This window comes from Rhinopithecus bieti, unplaced genomic scaffold, assembly GCF_001698545.2.
Source record: "Rhinopithecus bieti isolate Rb0 unplaced genomic scaffold, ASM169854v2 scaffold_31076, whole genome shotgun sequence".
NCBI classification, from domain to species: Eukaryota; Metazoa; Chordata; class Mammalia; order Primates; family Cercopithecidae; genus Rhinopithecus; species Rhinopithecus bieti.
This window is the reverse complement of record NW_016813414.1, coordinates 288,172-304,327: the sequence shown is the minus strand read 5'-3', so window position 1 is coordinate 304,327 and position 16,156 is coordinate 288,172. Positions and strand designations below refer to the sequence as shown.

The 16,156-nt window shown below is 38.9% G+C and overlaps 1 protein-coding gene across 2 annotated transcripts in view; it reads left to right on the top strand.

The window, feature by feature from the left end:
• HERC3 (HECT and RLD domain containing E3 ubiquitin protein ligase 3) overlaps nt 1-16,156 on the top strand; it is a 123,074-nt gene that overhangs the window by 62,412 nt on the left and 44,506 nt on the right. For both annotated transcript variants that reach the window (XM_017848385.1, XM_017848386.1), the window contains exons 4-11: nt 1,063-1,222; nt 5,361-5,437; nt 6,201-6,422; nt 7,381-7,472; nt 8,354-8,484; nt 9,056-9,216; nt 11,569-11,645; nt 15,627-15,751. In XM_017848385.1, coding sequence (XP_017703874.1) covers nt 1,063-1,222; nt 5,361-5,437; nt 6,201-6,422; nt 7,381-7,472; nt 8,354-8,484; nt 9,056-9,216; nt 11,569-11,645; nt 15,627-15,751 — 1,045 coding nt within the window. The remainder of the gene's footprint in view (nt 1-1,062; nt 1,223-5,360; nt 5,438-6,200; nt 6,423-7,380; nt 7,473-8,353; nt 8,485-9,055; nt 9,217-11,568; nt 11,646-15,626; nt 15,752-16,156) is intronic.

Genomic DNA, 16,156 nt, shown 5'->3' with positions numbered 1-16,156 from the left:
TTGAAATATTTTTATCGTGTGTCTTCTCCATTCTTTCTGGATATTCGACCTCTTGGAAGAATCCTCTAATTTCTTATTTTTTTCCTCTTCTGATTTTCTCTTTGCCTTTTTCTTCTATTTCCTAGAAAATTTCATTGCTAACGTTCAATCCTGCTTTTGAAGGTTTTTTTTTTTAAATTTATGGTACCACATTTTTGGTTTCCAAGATATTTCTGTTTGTTTGTTTTTTGAATAATGCTTTCCTATAGCACTCTCTTTCTAGTTCATGAGTGGAAATACCTTCTTTGATTTCTCAAAAGACTTTTAAGAAACTTTGCTCCCTGCATGATCTGTTTTTTCAGAGTTCATTTCCTTCTGTTTATGTGGCTGTTTGCTTTTCATGTTTAAGTTTTCCTCACACATAGGGTGATCCTTGTCTGGCCTTTTACATTTAAGGGTGAGGTGCTAAAATGTGAGTAGAGCTGTGTGTGTGTGGGTGATTCTTGTTGACTGATGGGAAGCTGGACATTTCATTGAGGAACGCACAAATGTCACTATCTGTGGGTCTTGTCTTTTGGGCCAGTTTTCCCAGAGAGAAATCCTTCTATTTCCTCACTGTATACATACAAGACTGGGTTCCAGAACTGAGGGGAGAAAGCTGTTTAGAATTCTGGGTGTGTTTGTGTGTGGGGGGAGAGGGTCTCATTGTTCCAGGCAGGGTTTCGCTCACTCCCGCTACTTTTAGGAATATGTTCATTTCCACTCAACATTTATGCCTCTTGGATGGAACATCTCCAAATAGTACAGGCTTCTGCTTGGATAGAGAAACACCAGGCTCATGGCTGTTTAGGTTCAGGGAACATCTGGGATGTGTGTGCTACTATAGTTATGTATGTTACCCAGGGTCTCCAAATGTAAATCGATAGAGTTTAGAAATATGTGAAATTTATAATCTCTATAAATATTCAGATTAAGTGGTTCTTGTTAAAAAATAAAACTGCCCAGGAAGATAATCCTGTGTAATGGTAGCAGAATTCCTGTTTCTGGGTTGTACATTTTCCTCCTCCAATTTGTCTCTTTCAGAACAAATTGGAGCTCTGGCAGATCAGCATATCATTCATGTGGCATGTGGCGAGTCCCACAGTCTGGCCCTCAGTGACCGAGGCCAGCTGTTTTCTTGGGGTGCAGGGAGTGATGGTCAGCTAGGACTCATGACTACTGAGGATTCTGTGGCAGTGCCCAGGTAAGAAGGTTTTCAAATGTCAGTCGTTTTAAATACTATTTCCTGCTATTGATTTGTTAGACTCCTTGTTTTTCTTCTGTTTTCTTCATTTAATTGCTATTTCCTTTGTGCCACTCCTGTGCCTTATGCTATTAAAACACTTCTCACAAAAGTTGCAATTATTTATAGAAGTGTCTGTCTCTGGTTCAAAAATGTGAGTCAGTTGGGAACTGTACTTTATTTATTCTAGTAGCCTGGTTGCTTGCTGAGTGCCTGGCAATTGATAAATGTTTGAATAAAAAAGACATCTTTCACATTGTAGGCTTATTAACCTTCGACTGAAAATTGCAAGTCTGAATTACTCAATTAAGTACTTTAAAATAGAATCACAAGGCTGACCTGTTACTCTAATGATAGGCTAAATCACCTTAAGCATTACAAACAGCTAAAATAACAGATACACATAGATTCTTTAATGCAAAAATATCAAGACAGTAGGTTTTGAGTCTCTTAAAGATTTACTTAAATCTGAACCTTAGATGATTTAGCTAAGTATCTGATAGTTGTCACTAAGAGAACATCCCAAATATTGTAGTTACTTTCAGATGGACTTTTTAGTGGTGGTGTCTCAGTTTGTTGAAAGTTCTTAATGATCAAAGAGCTGCCATTTTATTTCTTTTATTTAATTCTCACTCCTTTATGCTACAAATGTTCCACATCCCACTACTGTGGAACACATTCTTTGTAATTGTTGATTTAATATCTGTTTTTACTACAAAGATGTGAGCTATTAATGGCAGGATAATTGGATGATTTATTTTAGCATCACCATTGCTAGGAGTGCCTGTCACATACATCGCTCAGCGCAAATTTAGTAAGTGGCCTCTCCTCCTCTGCCTAATTATTGTCCCCTTTAAAGGATAGCATATTCTTCTTCCTCTTCTTTCTTGCCCTTCTTAGATTTTTGTCTCTTTAATCAAAAGTTGTGTTAAATAAGAACATGGAGGTAAGAGTGATTTGATTCATTTCCTGATTTAGGACAGGTAGTGTCTTAGATTCATTTCTTCCAAAAATTAATTTAATTTTGTGGGGAGAGGAAGAGTGGCAGTAAGAAAAAAGAAGTGCTAGATGTTATGTTGTGTGTAATATTAGGGAAAATGTTCATAACATTAATGGCAAAAATATTTCATTTGTTGATGACCAAAACATAATTAAGGTTTTAATGGCATTTCATTTTAAAATGAAGTAATCTGTGCTACAGTAGTAGCTTAATATTCATTAGTTATGTTCAAATTATGGATGACTTCCAAGACTTTGGTTTGTATATAGTTTTTTATTGTAAGTTAATTGAAATAAATTCTTTAATTTATACCTTTGTATTGTGGAAAGTAACATAGCTTTGATGTCAAACAAGCCTTGGATTCTAATACTGGCTCTTTTACTTATAAGGTGAATGACCTTGGGCAGGTTGTTTAACTTTTCTAAGCCTCAGTTTCCTGACTTAAAAATGGAATTACTTACTGTGTACCTTATAGAGTTGTGGGGAGGATGGAAGGAGACAAGTAGGTAAAATACAGTATGTGCTTGCACTGTGTGAACCCCCTCTTCCCCACCTCAAGGGTACAATTTCTCTATTATCTATGTTTGTTCTTTTGACCTACTTCTTTTCTACAACTGATTGTGACAAGAGTAATGGTGATGGGGAATTTGAGTGTAAACTTGAAAGGAAAAAGGGTTGTTGCTATATAGCAACCTGAGAAACATGGGTCTCTTAGGCAGTAATGCATTTTTCAATTTTAGAAAATAGTGCTGTTCTATAAACTATTGATTAACACAACTTGGGTGAATATCCAGGGAATTAGTCTGAGTGAAAAAAGCCAATCCCAAAAGATTACCTACTGTACGATTTCATTTATATAGCATTTTTAAAATAACAACATTTTCTCAATGGAGGATAGATTAGTGGTTGCCAGGGGTTAGGAACAGGGGAAGGGGAGGAGTAGTTATAAAAGTTTAATACGAGGAATTCTCATGGTGTTGGAACTGTTTGGTTTCATGACTGTGGCAGAGTGGATACACTTACACGATAAAATTAATACCCAGAAATGAGTACAAGTAAAACTGGAGAAATATGAATGTGATTGGTAGATTGTATTAATGTTAATATCCTCAATATCCTGGTTATAATATTATACGTAATTTTGCAAAATGTTAGCATTAGGGGAAACTGGACAAAGTATATGAGGGATCTCTCTATATTATTTCTTACAATTGCACATGAATCTGCAGTTATAAGAATAAAAAAAGTTCATTTATATTTGGTACTAAACACTAAATGTGTTTGTGAACTCTATTTTAAATTTTTGTATCTGAGAAAATAAAACATGAACAAAAGCATTATCTAAGTGTCGATCTAAATAATCCTCTGTCCTCTCCCCCAGAGGATATCTGTCTTCAAAGATACCCCTCTTCCAAGGGGTATCCATCCGACCCCTTAGTTTCCATGGCACAATACACTTAGGGAAGATGAACATGACAACTTGTCAACTATTAAAATAGAGAGCAGGAGGTATTCCCAGGGTGCCCAACTTTCTTGGGTAGTGCCAAGCACTTTAACTGGAATTTTTCATTTAATTCTCGCCACAACTCTGAAATAGGTGCTGTTCTCTCTTTCACATGAACAAGCAGGGGAGTAAGATTTGAAAAGAAATCATGTGACCCTCCTCTTTATCATCCTAGGAAGTTCGGGTTTTGGAGACATGGCTCTTATTATTTTTCTTAATTGTGGTAAAATATACATAACGTAAAATTTACCATCTTAACTATTTTTAAATGTGTAGCTCAGTAGTGTTAAATATGTTCACGTTGTTGTATAACCAATCCCTAGAACTTTCTTTTTTCTTACCTTTTTTTTTTTTTTTTTTTTTGAGACAGGGTCTCACTCTGTCTGTAGTCGAGGCTGGAGTGTGGTGGTGTGATCCCAGCTCACTGCCTCGAACTCCTGGACTCAGATGATCTTCCCACCTCAGGCTTCCAAGTAGCTAGGAATGCAGGCTCATGGCACCGCACCCAGCTGCTTTTGATAGTTTCTGTAGAAACAGGGTCTTGATTTGTTGCCCAGGCTGATCTTGAATTCCTGGCTTCAAGCGATTCTTTCGTCTTGGCCTCCCAAAGTGGTGAGATTATAGTGATGAGCCACCGTGCCCGGCCTCTAGAACTTTTTTATCTTGCAAAATTGATTTCTATGAATTTGACTACAATAGATACTTCATATAAGTAGAATCATACAGTTTCAGCTTTTTGTGACTGGCTCATTTCATTTAGCATAATGTCCTCTAGGTTCATCCATGTTAAAAGCATGTGTCAGACCTTCCTTCCCTTTTAAGGCTGATTAATATTCTGTTGTGTGTGTGTACCATGTTGTATGTGTATACCCAGAAGTGAAATTGACATTTCACTTATTTTGCATGGTGGCATTTCTGTTATTTTGAAAGCCACATAGACACCAACCATATTCTTAGGATCTTTCTTCTGTAGCTCTTTCCATTTGGCCCTGAATTGAAGAAGACAAGGTGAGAAATAATGGAGGATTGTGGCAATGGGTCTAAATGCAAAAGTGTTTTTTTGTTGTTGTTGTTTTAAACAGTAACTACCTAAGAGACAGGAGGCTGATGAAAGACCTAATAGAATTATGTCATGTAAGATTATATATTTGATTTTAAAAAGAGTTTTTTTTGAGGGGGTGGGACAGGGAACAGAGTCTCTCTTTGTTGCTCAGGCTGGAGTGCAGTGGTGCAATCTTGGCTCACTGCAACTTCTGCCTCCCAGGTTTAAGCAATTTTCCTGCCTCAGCCTACCGAGTAGCTGGGATTACAGGCATGTGCCACAATGCCTGGCTATTTTTTTTGTATTTTTAGTAGAGATAGGGTTTCACCATATTTGCCAGGCTGGTCTCGAACTCCTGACCTCAGGTGATAAGCCCATCTCGGCCTCCCAAAGTGCTGAGATTACAGGTGTGAGCCACTGTGCCCGGCCTTAAAAAGACTTTTAGGCAAGATGATGTTATTTATTATTGATATTTTATTTAGTTGGGAATATTTCTGATAATTGTGTTTGTGTGTGAATATCTATCTGAAAAAGAAAGCCTTTTCTGTTTTAGGTTAATACAAAAGCTGAACCAGCAAACAATATTACAAGTTTCCTGTGGCAACTGGCATTGCTTGGCTCTTGCAGCTGGTAAAGTAACATTAAAATATGCTAATGCTATGTTAATTTTGAAAAGTTTGTCTTTTTGTGTGATATTATCTAACTCAAAACTTTGAATTAACTGGTTAGGGTCTATGCATTGCTGTTGGACAGTGACAGTTCTCAGATGGGCTTTGCATAGCTCATCCTTTTCTCAGGATGTGGATGATGAAGTAGGTGGTCATCATTGCTGCTCCAACTTTCACAGGGGAAGATGAGCAGGGGGCAGGACCATACCTAGGTGTTCTGAGCATGGAGAAGATTGATTTTTCTTAGCGATAGCCAACTCTCAAGCTGCATTCCACTATCAAGCTCCCAAATAAATGAAAAAGGAGTTGGAGAAACCTAAATAAATCTGCACTTCTGTGTCCTGCTTGATTATCTGCAGAGCAGACCAAGTGGTCGTAGCTGGACCTCCTGAAGTCTTGGGTCTCATAGTCTTAGTATGGTCAGAACTAGTTGATCTTGCTTAAGCCTGGTAATTGGCCTGTTTGAAATTGAATTTACTTATACATTTAATATTTTGTGTATAAATTTTAATAGCCTTTGAAGAGCAGTAAGACTCAGCTTACCTCTCTGTTATCACTTGGGAGTTTGGGTTTTGGCAGTCTGACAGCATGAAGTGTCTCTGTTCTTTGCTCTCGGGTGGGTTTGCTGTTGGGGGGCAACTGGCAAATGACCCTAATAACTAGATTATTTTTGTGTGTGGAGCTTGTATCATTTTATGGTAATACCAGTTATCCTGTTATTTCAGATGGCCAGTTCTTCACCTGGGGAAAGAACAGCCATGGGCAGCTTGGCTTAGGGAAGGAGTTCCCCTCTCAAGCCAGCCCGCAGAGGGTGAGGTCCCTGGAGGGGATCCCACTGGCTCAGGTGGCTGCCGGAGGGGCTCACAGCTTTGCCCTGTCTCTCTCAGGAGCTGTTTTTGGCTGGGGGATGAATAATGCAGGGCAGCTGGGGCTCAGTGATGAAAAAGGTAGGTAAACCCTTCATATGTATGTATTTAGTTTAAAAGCACATTCATTTAACACATGCTTCTTGAGGATCTACTATGTGCTAGCCCCATGTGAAATACTAAGGGAGCAACAGTGAACAAAATAGAGAACATCCTTGTCTTAGTGGAGACTGTATTCTAGTGAGTGGAGGTGCAACAAAACCAGTAAATACACAGGGTTTGAGAGTGCAGCTTTCTGCTTTACATAAGGTGGTTACGAAGGGCCCCTCTGATAAGAAAATGTTTGAGCAGAACCTGTAGGAAATCAGATGGGAAATGGGACATGTAGATGTCTGGGTAAAAAACATTTCTGTCAGAGGGAACCAGGTGTGCAAAGGCGCTCATGTGGGAAGAGATGTAGTTGGAGAGAAGGGGAAGAGTAGCACAGCTGCAGAGAGTCAGAGAGGTTGTGTAGACCCAGTTATGCAGGGCCCTGAGGGGCAGGGTGAGGATGGGGCAGGTTTTCTCAGTGAGAGGGGAAGAACCTGAGGGTTTGGAGGAGAGGCGTGATCCAGTTTGACTTTGGCTGTAGTGGGTCAAGGGGGAAGCTGGAAGACCAGCATAGAGGTTGTGGGAGTAAAGTCAGATTTTAAATGTATTTTGAAGAGGAGGCCAGTTGGTTTTGTTCACTGTTGGATGTGTGGTTTGAAAAATAAAGGAACAACTGGAGGGGCAAAATGACTGTTTCTGAAATGGGGAAAACTATGTGTGTGTGGTAAAGTGAGCTGGAGAGTGGGCAGGGTTGGAGAGTGTAGGGAAACCATGAGGTAGGTTTTAGGTAAATTAAAACTGAGAAGTCTGTTGCGTATCCAAGTACAGATGCAGGCAGGAAACAACATGTGTCAGGAATCCAGGAATCCAAAATTCATGCCAAGATAGTTGTGTGTATTTCATCTCAAAGTCAAATGGTAGTGATATTCTGATACTTAATTTATTCTAGATCGAGAGTCTCCATGCCATGTAAAACTCTTACGCACACAAAAAGTTGTCTATATTAGTTGTGGAGAAGAACACACAGCAGTTCTCACAAAGGTAAGGAGCTCAGAGTATTCTACTTTGGTGCTGGGGATAAGATGGGTGATTAGAATTGCTTGATTATTTTAGTGTGGTGATGGTGTGTGATTACAGTATTGTGGCTTGAACTCGAATGCTCTCTTTTATGTTTGTTGTTTTCCAAAGGAATAGAAAAAGACTACTTTTTTATGTCTCTGTTATCCTCTTTGGTAATCTTGTAGAGTGTCTTAGTAACATTTAAGAATAGTTCAATATAAATAACTTTAAAATATAGGACAGTAAATACATTTATGTATATATATCCTATGTCCCTTTAAAGCAAGTCATTTAAATATATAAAAAAGAAACAACATTTAATTTTTTAAAATATCGTGTTTCTTTTGCTTCTAAAATATATTCTAGAGAGAATGAAATTATTTTTATATGAAGCAATATTATTGTAGTTTGTTCACTTTAAATAAAATGCCTTAAACATTTATTTAAATTATTTAAATACAGCTGTTAAAAAAAAACAGCTTACTTACCAAGGAATTTGTAGAGCACTTAATTTCTTATATGTGAATGATATGTAAAATCATCTCATTTAGCCTAGCTCCTTGTTTCTCCTTTTTAAAAATTTTGCTTCCTAACACATCATTGTGCTTTTAAACAATTTTTACAATTTACAGAAGGCACACATTCCTTTGAGCAGTGCTGTCTTTGTTCCATAAAGATGCAGTCTGAAATTCCCTTTTTATTATTTTTCTATTTAATGAATATCCTTACAAAGTGATTTTGGCAACATGTCAAGTGAATGTAGTGCTCTTGTGCACATTGTTGTGATAGGCATTTTGTATACAGGTTTTAGAGGTGTACCCTTAAGGATACAGGGAAGTCATATGGTGTTTGTTCCTTGTTAGAGTGGAGGTGTGTTTACTTTTGGCGCTGGTTCCTGTGGGCAACTTGGACATGACTCCATGAATGATGAGGTTAATCCTAGAAGAGTTCTAGAACTGATGGGTAGTGAAGTAACTCAGATTGCTTGTGGCAGGTGAGTGCTCCTCAAAGCTTCCTTGTATTCACTTGGACCCAGAAATGGGTCTTATCTTTGTAGTGATGAAGAATGTGATTATACCTAGTGACCGTCATTTTAAGAGATCTTAACTGCATGCATGCCTGTAGTGAAATGTGGAGAAAGACCTTGTTAGAGTGTTGCAAGGAAGGGTTTTAGATAAGCAGAGTAACATGGAGACATTAGGCTTCTTTTGTGATAAAGAGTAGCAGGATGTGGGGAAGGGATAAAGAAAGGAAAATAAGAGAGTCCCAAAGAACTTCCTGGAAATTTTTGCCTGAGTCTACCCTGCTTCTCTCCGTTCATCTCAGGGCCTCATGCAGCAGATCATTCAGCTGTTTTCTGACTTGCCACCCTCCTCATGATCTAGAGTATTAGAGAAGGATAGTATTATGGAGAGCAGCCGCTGCAAGAAGAATCACGTGTTAACATGGGGAAGGCTCTATAGGAGCACCCTGTGCTGTGCACATGTGGAAGTTAAAAGTCAGAGTCAGAGTGTACATCCACATTAGTAGAAACTGTGCTGATGAATTAAATTATTTTTTCACAGACAACATACTCTAGCCTTTGTGCCTTCTTCTGGACTCATCTATGCATTTGGTTGTGGAGCAAGAGGTCAATTAGGAACTGGGCACACTTGTAATGTCAAGTGCCCATCTCCTGTCAAGGGTTACTGGGCCGCCCACAGTGGCCAGCTTTCAGCCCGAGCTGGTAAGAATGATCATCTCTGGAAATTAACGGTATTTTAAGTGATGAAAACAGTTGTTTACAGAATATGTATCTGTTACTTACTTTGAGGTCTTTTGGAGGGAATGAAGATAAGGTATTTTTTAACATCAATTAATAATTTCAATACTTACTATGCATGAAACTTTATAGTTGAGATCCTAGAGAATAAATAAGGCAGGAAATACTGTTGTGTTAGGCCGTTCTTGCATTGCTATAAAGAGCACCTGAGACTGGGTGATTTATGAAGAAAGAGTTTTAATTGGCTCACGGTTCTGCAGGCTCTACAGGGAGCATGATACAGGCATCTGCTTGGCTTCTGGGGAGGCCTCAGGAATCTTACAATCATGGCAGAAGGTGAAGAAGGAGCAGACACTTCACGTGGCAGAAGCAGGAGCAAGAGAAAGAGTGGAGGGGAGGTGCCATACATTTTACACCACCAGATCTCATGTGAACTCAGAACAAGAGCTCACTTCTCAGCAAGGGGAGGGTCCAAGCCATTCATGAGGGATCCGCTCGCATGATTTAAACACATCCCACCATGCCCCACCTCCAACATTGGGGATTACTGCAATTCAACATGAGTTTTGACCAGAACATACATTCAAACTATACCAGCTACTTTGTTTTCACAGACGTTGGTGGTGGTGTATACATTTTCTTGTTGTTGCTAATAATGATAGTTTGCGTGTACTGAATGCTTAATGATGTTTCATTACTATGGAAAGCACTCAAAATAGCCTAAGAACTAGTTAGTGGTTGTTATCCCCATGTTAGAGATAAGGGAACGAAGCCTTAAGGAGGTCAAGTAATTTGCCCAAGATTACATAGATTCTGGAGGCAGGATTTAAACCCAGGTCATTCTAAATCCTGTGTACTATGTTACCTCTACTTTGCTATTTGTGTTTTGGTACATAACATGATGTGATTTCTTTTATGCCATTTTTTTTCTTCCCTTAAAAAATAATTAAATAGCAGTCTTGGTTTCACTGGAAATCAAAGTAAGGCAGTCATTAATATTGAATGACTGCTTCACCTTGAAATAATAAATCTGAGGCTGAAATGGAGCTAGAGAATCATTAAAAGGAAGTGTAATTTAGTAATTAATTTTGATTTTGAAGTTGATAAAGTGACACACTTATGGCTTGCTCAGGAATTTGTTTGAAACAGTAGCCATCATAAGTTTTAGTACTGGATTATAAGAAACTCAAGGACAGAGACAAACTCTTTTCCTTTTTGTAAACCTAGCATATAGCACAGGACTTGGCGTGAACTTGTCACTCAGTAGACATTTTTGGAATGAATATATGAGCATCTGAAATGTAGTGCAACTTAAAATACAAATAAACAAGATTTTGTTTGGGTGATGTTCCCAAAAGCAAAAGAATGGCTTTGTGTCCTCTTCTCTGTAATTTGTAAATTCTTTTCTCCAAGACATTGTACTCACACGTGGAATACATTTATTTAGGAAGTTTACCAACTCAAGTATTTTTTGGTTATTTTGAAACCGCAAATTTTTGAAGTTGAATTATAACCTGACTTCCATGGTCTTAAATTTGTGCTTGGATGTTTGCCAAAATGATTTTATAACATAAGCAGGTAAATGTCAGTTATGTAAATGACATGGTTTTAGGAACCCTCTTGGTAATGTGGGAGCCCAGAGGAAGGCATGGAGGAGTATTGTGGTTAGAGGAAATTTGAGCTGTGCCTTGAAGGATGATTTGGAGTTAGCCAGGTGTAGAGGACTGTGAGGGAGTTGGTGTGAGCACCACCAAGGTGCAGTGCCAGAAGCACATTCAGGTTATGCTTCTGGTGGGCACATTCAGAGGGAGGAGGCACTAAGATGTGAAATAGTGTGATGTATTAGAAATAAAGGCAATGTGGTAGTAGGAGACTGTCACCATGGACACAGTGTAATGGGAGCTGAAGCAGGGAGGAGGAAATGGAGGTCGTTCCACGGCAAGATTCATCCTGAAGGGGCGTGGGTCCACCACACTCACATGCTAAATTACTTGTTACCGTAAAGAATAGTGCCCATTTCAGATTTCAGGTCAGTGGCATGCCAGAGTTAGAATGAAAAGAGAAATGAGGTCAGGATTCGCTGGCAGTTGGGGAGGGGCAGAAGAAAAGTTAGAGTTGAGGATACCATTTTATATATTTATTTTTGAGGTAGAAACAGTCCTAGGCAGTGAGCCAGGGGAGAAGATTTCTTACTTCTGTGACACAATTAAAATGGATAGGTACCCACTCTGAAGCGTATTCTGCAACAGTAGGAAAGGGGATCAAGGAGAAACTTCAATTATTGAAAAATATGCTTTCGGAATTTTTTTTTGACAGATCGCTTTAAATATCATATCGTTAAGCAGATCTTCTCTGGAGGAGACCAAACTTTTGTACTTTGCTCCAAATACGAGGTAAAATGTTTCTTGCGACTCTTATTTCCAGGGAGGAATAATGGTGAACTAATATTTGTTTTAACAAGTAATTGCAACATAAATAGCAATGTTACTCTTTGTTTCTACCAATCTTATGTTATTGCTAAAATAAACAAACTAAATCTGGAAGAAGTTATCTCCATTTGGCTCCCTTGAAGTGCCAACAGTTCTCCTGGTATTATGGAGTTCTAATTTATAATTTGAAATTATTTATTTATATTTGTACTTGTTCCAGGAACACTGTAAAGGATGCCTAGGGAGTTTGTGCTTACTTTGGCATTATTTGATTTTCCATTTCTTTTCTTCCCTGTTAAGTGGCAACAAATGCTAGGTATTTGAGAACTTGGTGGGTTTCTTTGTTTGATGTGATTGAGTGTATATATATATATGTAAGAGATACCACAATTTTCAGATGTATTTTGTTATTTATAATCTGCTCATGACATGACACCAAAATTTCCCTCCTGTTGTCTCCCGCATCACTGTAGTGGATAAAGACAGTGTGACATTGTCTTTCTGCTTGAAGGTAGAGTGTGGATCCAGGTCTCTGTGACAGGGCTCAAATTCCTTCCACTCTTCCTTGCTGGGGGAATTCAGTCTGAAAACAGCTGCACAGATTTGTTGTCAGTGCTGCACTCCTTCCCCTGTGTTTTCTTTCCTCTCTTCTCTTCTCCTTCCCCATGTTTCCTGCTTTTATTCAGCAAGCATTTCAACAGGACCAGCTCTGAGTGGTGCATGGATGCTTATGCTCTACTGGAGGAGCAAGGGAAGGGGCTATTAGTGATGATAAAGGAGTCAGAATTGACCGGGAAGAAAATGAACAACTATGGAAACCAGGAGCTCTTTCGGTCTTGGAAACTTTCTCTATTAGTTTGATACTTAGCTATCTTTAAGTACACAAAGTTTTTGCCTTCTAGTCACTCTGGTTCTATGATTCTGTTGGAAAAGGTCCTGGTGGAGCCTGAGGCTGTAGGCTGGACAGCTTAAGCTGATGATTAGCTATTTTCCAGGTCAGGTGCCTGAAGAAGGTGGCTTAGTGCTACCATCTGGCGTGATTTGGAACTGCTGCCTTAGCAGCAGTTTATTTTAGATGCAGCCTCACAGTGTGTGTTACAGAGAAATCCTGAGGAAAGCTGAGGTTATTCTTTATTTCTTCAAGATGTCAATAAAACAAAATACAAAAAGCACTGACTTTGTGGAAGATAATCAGTTTTTGTCAATAGGTAGTAGAGTTTTAAGTATTTATTTCCCCTGGTAACTGACTTGAATAATAGTATCCAACTTTAATTTTCCTGTGAAATTTAACATGAAACTTAGTTTTCTTTTATAAATACAGTATCTGATATATGTAACTGATTTTTATTATGGTAATTAACACTGTTGGGCCTGGAAAACAACACGCTGATGAGAAAGAAGTGAAGTAGCATACTATTAGAGAGACAGGACAGGTTAAAGTTTAAACAACTGGAAAGAGGGAGAGGTACCCATAGCATAAGGTCACAAAAAAAAATAAAGGAAAGTAAACATTACTTAAGAAGATGTTACTCTTAAAAAGCTGGACAGAGAATGACTTTGACGAGTTGGGAGAAACTGAAACCTATACACATTTACTTAAACTATTAACCAGAGATGATTATTTAGATACAGAGGCCAATCAAATCGTATATTTACCCTGTTACCATATCACTTAAAGAACCAAGAAAAAGCACCTGTATAGTTACAGGCTCTATGTTTTTTTTTTTTTTTTTTTTTTTTTTTTTTTTGAGACAGAGTCTCACTCTGTCACCCAGGCTGGGGTGCAGTGCCGTCATCCTGGCTCACTGCAACCTCCGCCTCCTGGGTTCAAGCGATTCTCCTGCCTCAGCCTCCCAAGTAGCTGGGATCACAGTCGTCTGCCATCACGCCTGGGTAATTTTTTTGTATTTTCAGTAGAGATGGGTTTCACCATGTTGGCCAGGCTGGTTTTGAACTCCTGACCTCAAGTGATCTGCCCTTCTCAGCCTCCCAAAGTGCTAGGATTACAGGCGTGATCCACCACGCCCGGCCACAGCATCTATTTTTATAAAAGGATGACTCATTCATTCCTGCCAGGCCTTAGGTGAAAGAAGGGAGGGAAGGAGTTATAATCAGATACCCCTTTGCTACATTGATTCTAGGTCTTGGGAATTTAGTGAATGTAAACCATAGCATCTCCTTTTCCTTTCATTTTGTTCCCTGGATAGAACTGAAGAGGGAATGTGGTTGGAATTGTTACAATTGTGTGTGTGCGTGCGTGTGTGTGTGTGTGTGTGTGTGTGTGTGTTTGTCTATCTCATAATCTTTTTCCGGAAACAGTGATTCTTAACCTTGGCTGCCTACTGGAATCACCTGGGAGCTCTTCAAAATACTGATGCCTCTAGAGATTCTGCTTTAATTGGTCTGGAGTATGACTTCGTCATCAGGATTATCGAACATTCCCATGGTGATCCAAAGTCCAGCCGAAGTTGACCTAAGAGCAGTTTTTCCTTTTTTGCCTGTATGTATTAAAGACAGGAAGAATGATGTTTTCTCTTGGTTCTTTAAGTGATTCTGAACTTGTGCTTCATCCAAGGCATCTCTGGGTTATTGGACATATGATGAGGAATGAGAAAATAGTTCCAAGTCTGTATTTTATTGTAGGTTTGTGTTAGAATTGATGTTCAGCTGCCCCTTTGAATGGGGGAAATAAATAAAATTTACATAACAACAATGGTTTTAGAATGAGGTAGAAAGACAATCTGTGTGTGTACTCCAGCATCTGCTTTGGATTATGACTCACCTGTGTGTACTTCAAGATGATTTTTGTTCTCTCCATAGATATCTGTGGCCATTTTAGTAGAATAGTTGTCAATAACCAGATGATCACAAACTTTGTCAGGCATCTGTTTTATTACATGCTCTACTCCTTCCTCCCATAATGATACCTTAAGTTGAAGCTATGGGAAAGTAACCAAGAAAATTTACTTTGAAAGTTTTGTTTTTATGTGTAGTTACAAAGGAGAAAAAAATGATCTCATGAGCTGATGAATGAGTGCTTTAATATTACCTTTTCCTCTTCACTGGAGACAAGGAGTATAAAGCACCATCAACTTTTTCTTAGTTCTTGATCAAGAACAAGGCTTGGGGAAAATAAGTTGAAAACAAGCAATTTTAGAAAAGGAAAGTGCTTATTATGTTTTTTTCTTTAATCTCACTGAATAAAATATGCACAGTGTTGGGCAGCATTTGGAATTTTCAAGGACATACATTATTGACATCTTTTCTGCCATTTTCTTATAATAGCTATATACTTGAAGCAAGAAATTAAGAGTCGTTGTTTTTATAGGTTGTTTGTCATATAGATTATAACTGAACTCTGACTCTTTTGTAATACATTTTGTTGAAGTTTGGTGGACATTTATGGCAGGTGACTAATACCTTAAAAACCTGCTGTTACAGTGATTCAAAGCAAAGGGGAAAGAAGTCTGGGAAACTTGTACTGAGTTGATTTCTCTGGAAAACAGACCCGAGACTCAAAGGTTTTTGGGAGAGTGCTCTCTAGAAGAACATCTGAGGGATGATGGAGGTGGGATTGGGCAGAGGGAGGGGCTGAAATGCAAATCAGTTGTAACAGAGGCTTCAGCCAGTCCCATGAGGAGCACAGAAGTTGTGAGGTCCTTCAGCCAGTCCTGAGTTGAGGCAAGGGGACTGGACCTTTGCACCGTGCCTCTACCTGCCATTAGATGTGATAGTGAAGCAACAGTCAACGCCAAGTCCTGGACAGCAGCCCAGCTGGGATCTGTCAGGAGCCTCCATTCTGAAGGGTGGAGGGGATCTGGGCGGCACACCACAACATTTAGATCCTAAGTGAAACATAAAATGGAGAATATGTGGGAGAAAGGAGAGGAGACAAGATCCATGCTACGTAATTTCTTCTTTTTACTGTTACATTTAATTCTCCAGAATTCTTCTCCTGCTGTTGACTTCAGGACTATGAACCAAGCACATTATACCAGTTTAATAAATGATGAAACCATAGCGGTTTGGAGACAAAAACTCTCAGAACACAACAATGCAAATACAATCAAGTATGTGGCTGCTTGTCTTCGTTTTTTTTTTCTACAAAGTATGTCTTAACTTCTTAGCCTAGTGTGATTTTCCCTACTTGCATATTGATACTGTGAATGTAAATGGGGTTTTGCATTTTAGGGAATCGTGGTTTTTTTTTTTTGGTTACTATTTCAGGGTTGATCTCCTTAGCCCCAAATAACATAATGGGTGGATCCCCAATTCTTACACACAGTATATGCCTCCATCTGCCTTGTTCATTGTAAGATCTTAAAAATGCCAACTGGTGAAGGCCTGAGTTGGTGATTCTGCTAAGAGAGCTCAGCGTTCTGGTTGTGTAACTCCCATGGGTTTTAGTGTATGCGTGTTCCAAAACATCCCAAATCTGAGACAGCTGTTATCTTACCTAATCTTAATAATTTCTA